General features: G+C 40.1%; 1 protein-coding gene across 6 annotated transcripts; it reads left to right on the top strand.

Moving 5' to 3' along the window:
* Positions 1-1,784: 1,784 nt before the first annotated feature.
* Positions 1,785-6,021, top strand: isl2b (ISL LIM homeobox 2b). Of its 6 annotated transcripts, none has more exons than XM_023411932.1 (6): positions 1,785-1,900; positions 2,320-2,509; positions 2,817-3,079; positions 4,280-4,563; positions 5,306-5,473; positions 5,877-6,021. In XM_023411932.1, the coding sequence occupies exons 1-6, from the start codon at positions 1,843-1,845 to the stop codon at positions 5,991-5,993; spliced, it is 1,080 nt and encodes a 359-aa protein (XP_023267700.1). In that variant the 5' UTR covers positions 1,785-1,842; the 3' UTR covers positions 5,994-6,021. The 6 variants fall into 6 exon arrangements, with proteins under 6 accessions (XP_023267700.1, XP_023267698.1, XP_023267699.1 ...); XM_023411930.1 differs by having other exon boundaries at positions 4,280-4,575; XM_023411931.1 differs by having other exon boundaries at positions 4,277-4,563.
* The last annotated feature ends 6 nt before the right edge of the window (positions 6,022-6,027 follow it).

Here is a 6,027-nt window from a genome sequence, read left to right as displayed (position 1 = left end):
TATGTTCTAATGATGATTTAATGCAGCCATGCTGGTGATGAACTTCACCTCATTCCTGCAGCAAAATCACAACATTAACAGACACAACAACGACTTCCATTAGAGTTACACAGCTCTACTCACCTTTCCCAGACTTCTGCTCTTGCACAATGATGCACATGCACATGGCTGCCAGGTCAGCCCCCCCCCCCCCCCCCCCCCCCCCCCAGCAAGCTGAAGTTGTTAGGACTTAGTTTACCTAGCAGGGGGAGCACATCTGGTATGTGTCTCTCAAAACAAAAGTCATCGCCTCAGAAGGTAATATAGCCTATCGATTGTGGAATTCTATTAGTCTGAATTTTGTCCATATTTTTTCTTCTCCCTTGCTTTTGCTGGATTAACAAACGCTGCTCTACAGGATGAAGGAGGAAGAGAGTGAATGAAAATGTATTTGTACAGAGACACAGCAAACAAATGTATCGCACAGCTGTTTGCAGTGTATGTTCTTTTCAATACTCTTAGTACTAGAAGATAAAAAAAAACATTGATAAGCTACTACTGATACATTTTTTTATAACAGTGTCTTTTTTCAATAGTGTGGAATATAGATTTCCGGGAATACTTAGATTTAACATAGTTTTGTTTTCATCTGTTTTGGAACAACAACAAAAAAAAAGAGTCTAAATATAAAAAGCAAAAAGCTGAAATGTTTTTGAGATAATTATTTGGTTGTTTGCAACTGGTGTCTTTAATAGGCCTGTCGACCTGTGAGTAAATATATAAATGAATTATGACCAGAACTTTATCTTAAGCTCATGTTCCATACATAGGTAAACAGATAGATGCGTAGACTGAATGAATATCAGTTCAATACATTCAGCATCACCCCCTCGCCCGCTCTCTAATTAATGCAGTTCTGCTTTTCCTCCAGTAGATGGCCTCGTTCTCGAGTAGATGAACAGACCGGACACAGCAGAGAATCTTTCCCACTGTCTTCAGATCTGCTGAATCTATGTCCAAAAAACTAATAAAGTTACAGCAAGAATTTTTCATTTTGTTTTACATAAAAAAAGAGGAAAAAATTAAGTTATCAAGGCAGTAATCTGCATTGTTCTTGCTTCTATATCAAACCCCAACAACACAACTCTGTGGTTCTTAAAAAATTCAGTTCTCCCATCATGACATGGGGAATGATTTTGGTGTTTTACTAAGAGATAGTGAGGCGATAAAATGAAATATGAAAAGCAGTTAGAACAAAAAAAGGCCTGTATGAGTGTCTGCAGGACAGGTTAACGATGCACATAATTTGTAATATGGACCAAATAATATCCTAATAGTAGGCTATATATCAATAATCAGTTAATGCCTTCCTGTGTGATTAAGAAATGGAACTTATTGGCTAGTTTAACCAAACAAATTTGGAATTCATTGGTGGTAAATATTTTCCGATGAACAAGCTTTGCCACATTTTTAAATATAAAGATGGTGATCATGGTGTTCATGAACTGATGATTCGATGCTGTTGTTTTAAAACATTATTTTTTTCTTGCTTTAAATCTTTGTTAGAAAACACTAAATATAAATATCTGCATTCTTTGGCTTTTGTTGTCCATAAATAGGCTACACACTACATTTTTTGGGGGGATTTTTTTTCTTTTTTTTGCAGGTCGAGAGGGATGCAGTGGGGCGATTGGAGAGTCCGTCGTGGACGTCATGACGTCAGATGAGCAGCGCGTGGGACCCTGCAGCCTCCTCGCCCCCCTTTAGTCCGGAGAGACACAAGTTATCAGGGAGGCAAGCGGAGGGCCAGTCATCTCCTCACATCTTTTCTGCATCTACCACAGTCCGCTCTATCCGTCCTGTATGGTGGATATTATTTTCAGCTCTTCTTTCTTGGGTGATATGGGGGATCATTCCAAAAGTAAGTAGAAGCGGAACTGCTCGGCGGAGTTTAAAGTGGCAGATTGTGTTTTCATCGCAGTGCCTTTATGGGCTACTTGATATATTCAGCAGTGCACCGTAACCAACGTCATTTTTCTAATAATGCAGTATTACGAACTGTTATTTCTCAGGCTGTCCGTTTTGGAGACTTTAAAAAAAATTAAAGAAATGAAACAATTCAGTGTTTGTGCTTTACGAACACTGGCAAAAGTCTCCATCTGTTACATAACTTCAAGAGTTGTCCAGTCTGCAGAAAAAGAGGAGTTCGCTGCAAAACTGAGACACATTGAAATTTAAAGAAAAACAAAAAACAAAATAACAAATGCTGCATTTGTTGGTGGTTGAATTTATTTGGCTGCATTTTCAGTGTGTGGTTAAAATGCTGTGGGCTCTTTGCAGAGAAGCCAGGATTCGCGATGTGTGTAGGATGTGGAAGTCAAATCCATGACCAGTACATACTGAGAGTCTCTCCCGACCTGGAGTGGCACGCAGCCTGCCTGAAGTGCGCAGAGTGCAGCCAGTACCTGGATGAGACCTGCACTTGTTTCGTCCGGGACGGAAAAACCTATTGTAAAAGAGATTATGTAAGGTAGGAGTTCTTGGAAATATGTAGGCTATATTATAGGCTGAATCACGTTTAGTCATTTTAAATGTAAAGTTAGACAAGACCTCATTTAAAAAAATACCAATGTAGATATAAAATGTAACACACAACTTATCTGCAGTTTAATATAGCCTACAATTGTACAAAAAACAAAACAAAACACTGTTATCAATTCAAATAAAAAACAAACAACATAAGCATTTGAACACTACACTTCACAACTCTGACTTGTGTTATTTCTCACATTTTCTCCCTTGATTTTTAATTCTCTAAACAACTTCCAATTTTCCAGGCTGTTTGGAATAAAATGCGCAAAATGCAACCTGGGATTCAGCAGCAGCGACCTGGTGATGAGAGCCCGGGATAACGTGTACCACATCGAGTGTTTTCGGTGCTCGGTGTGCAGCAGGCAGCTGCTGCCCGGAGACGAGTTCTCTTTGCGGGAAGAAGAGCTGCTCTGCCGGGCGGACCACAGTCTGCTGCTGGAGAGGAGCTCCGCAGGAAGTCCCATCAGCCCCGGTCACATCCACTCCAACAGACCGCTGCACCTGGCAGGTCAGATCATTATTATTATTATTAGGCTATTATTATTATTATTATTATTATTAATAAACTACATGACAAACCATTACTATTTCAATATAGAGGCCTAATCCTAAATAAAAGACCTGCCCCTGCAAAAAAAGATTTAAACACATTTTCTTTTATATTTGACAAATAATTAATAAAAACTTAGTTGTAGCAAAAAAAAATCTGACATCATGAATTTAGGAAAAATAAAGAATATAAAGCAAAATAGCCCAAATGAAAAATCAATATAGGATGAAGGATTAATATATTTTCTTTGTGATTTGGCATCTTGATAATTTTCTTTTTGGTCTGGGATAGTGTGTGTGTGTGTGTCTGTGTGTGTGTGTGTGTAAAGTGTGTGCTGCGACCTTTCTTTAGGCTAATTTCATAATAGATCCAATTAGCGCTAACCTGCTCTGTTGCCATTATCTGAATAATCTGGTATTTGAGTCCCGGCTATGGCAGAGAGTGTGTGTGTGTGTGTGTGTGTGTATGTGTGTGTGTGTGTGTGTGTTTGTGTGTGTGTGTGGAGTTGTCATCTAGCGGGCGCCTGCCAAGAGAAAGCGAACGAAGCAAATGTGTGAATAATATTCAACAACTTCCTGCTTAAAGCGATCATTTGAAAAGAACTTATAGAGAGGCCTGGGACAGTGACACCAACAGGATTTCATATTCCAGCAGGTCTTTTCAGGTTTAACTGACTGCAGATTATAGATTTTGTGAGAAAAAAAATTATAGGCTGATCAATGCTAGTGGTGAGCGGTTAAATTTGCAGTGCAGACTTAAAAACATTTAATAATAGGACAACTAAAATTAGGTAAACTACTCTATTATAGACCAGAAATATTTTTTTCTTTCAAGCAAGAAGATGCAATAATCAAATCAAAAGAGGTTGTTGTCATGTAAAGACAGCTTTCCAAAAATACTGAGTTTTTTCTGTTTAAAGATTTCATTCCTATTGTCCTGAGTCTGTGATTTCAGCTACAGCAGACATTTAATTTCCTGTCACACTGCTGGATGTTATTGGGGCTTTCCTGCATAAAACAAAACAATCCAAGAGGACAAAACAATTCAGACTGAGATTAATTGGCTGAAAAAAAAATTAGTATCAAAATTGAAAAAGGCTTTTCTGAGGCCTTCCTGCTGTGAGACATTTTGTGACAGACCTTCCTCCGTCCTCAGCAGACCCGGTCACGGTGCGGCAGGCCCCGCATCGGAACCACGTCCACAAGCAGTCGGAGAAGACGACGCGGGTCAGGACGGTGCTGAACGAGAAGCAGCTCCACACGTTGCGGACCTGCTACAACGCCAACCCGAGGCCGGACGCGCTGATGAAGGAGCAGCTGGTGGAAATGACCGGCCTCAGCCCCAGGGTGATCCGGGTCTGGTTCCAGAACAAGCGCTGCAAAGACAAAAAGAAATCAATCCTCATGAAGCAGCTCCAGCAGCAGCAGCACAGTGATAAGACTGTAAGCATCTTCGTAAGTTTGACCACTTGATTACTATCAACGATTCTTTTTTTATTTATTATTCATGCATTTACTTATTTGTTATAGGACTTATTTAAAATTATGATCAGTCTTCATGTGGACTCACTTAACACAGTTTGAGGCTGGAATCAATCAAATGCAGAGTTTAGAACAAAATGGAAAACAGATACAAACCATTTGAACATAACCTTGTATCTTAATGATGTTCTTTAATGAATATGCAGTATCATAATGCTTTGTTTACATGGTTGTTTGCCCTGTGCTTATCAGTAGTTGCAGGTTATAAACCACTATGACTCACCCTATAATTTGACTCTTTTCTGAACCTTTTATTCTACTTAAACTGAAACAAAGCACAACCTTTCCATCTGACTCCAGTGCTGCTCTGTATTCAAACTTTAAGTCAATGAATAATGAATTAACTGCTTTGGCTTCAGTTGCTTGACCTGAAAGATAAAAACATCCTCTGCAAACAGGCTCGAAACATCTCTTGCTTAGATCAATCTTTGCCAAACCCAAAAAAGGAACTCTGTGTCAACTGTTACAAATTTAGCATTTATCAAAAATGGAATGTGAAAACGAAAAACATGTGTATATCCTATTATTAGAACACACCAGCCATTCTTTTTCAGTTCTGTGAAGTGAGAGTTTGGTGACAGATGCCTTCTTGCAAAACAGAGATAAATAATGTTTATGTTGCGTTTTGATTTTATTTCATCAGAACCTGCAGGGCCTCACAGGGACGCCTCTTGTGGCTGGAAGTCCTATCCGACATGAGAGCACCGTGCAGGGAAACCCAGTGGAGGTTCAGACCTACCAGCCTCCATGGAAGGCCCTGAGTGAGTTCGCCTTGCAGAGCGACCTGGACCAGCCAGCCTTCCAACAACTGGTGTGTGTGTTTAGGACAGACTGAGTTAGAAGTGCACACACACAGACATGATGATGACAGGCTTATCTATCTATCTATCTATCTATCTATCTATCTATCTATCTATCTATCTATCTAGCTATCTAGCTATCTAGCTATCTAGCTATCTATCTATCTATTGTTCTGCACACAGATGGACACAAACAGCAATTTGAATTTTATTGCATGTATATGTACATGCACACACTCTCTCTCTCTCTCTCTCTCTCTCTCTCTCACACACACACACACTGGCAGTCACGTGCATGGTAACATGGTGTCATCCCTAGCAATAAAAAAAAAAAAACTTGAATATTATACCTTTGCTTTCAAAATAGAAGTCTGGATATGCTGCATACTTTTGACACCGCTTCCCTCTCTTCAGGTGTCTTTCTCTGAATCGGGCTCTCTCGGGAACTCCTCGGGCAGCGACGTGACTTCATTGTCCTCTCAGTTACCGGACACCCCCAACAGTATGGTACCCAGCCCGGTGGAGACGTGAAACGGGCCCTCCACATCTGTCGGACCACCCCCCC

Source organism: Seriola lalandi, unplaced genomic scaffold (assembly GCF_002814215.2).
Source record: "Seriola lalandi dorsalis isolate HSWRI2012SDOR001 ecotype SW California unplaced genomic scaffold, Sedor1 jcf7180002054474, whole genome shotgun sequence".
In the NCBI taxonomy this organism is placed as follows: Eukaryota; Metazoa; Chordata; class Actinopteri; order Carangiformes; family Carangidae; genus Seriola; species Seriola lalandi.
Note: the sequence above shows the minus strand (reverse complement) of the source record. Positions and strands in the feature narration are given on the sequence as shown.

What these genes read in the sequence shown, in the direction of transcription:
- isl2b (XM_023411928.1), top strand. Translation starts at nt 1,843, where the DNA reads ATGGTGGATATTATTTTCAGCTCTTCTTTCTTGGGTGATATGGGGGAT. An exon ending in TGTAAAAGAGATTATGTAAG is followed by an intron (nt 2,510 to 2,816) that starts GTAGGAGTTCTT and finishes CCAATTTTCCAG; the next exon opens with GCTGTTTGGAATAAAATGCG. An exon ending in CAGACCGCTGCACCTGGCAG is followed by an intron (nt 3,080 to 4,276) that starts GTCAGATCATTA and finishes CTCCGTCCTCAG; the next exon opens with CAGACCCGGTCACGGTGCGG.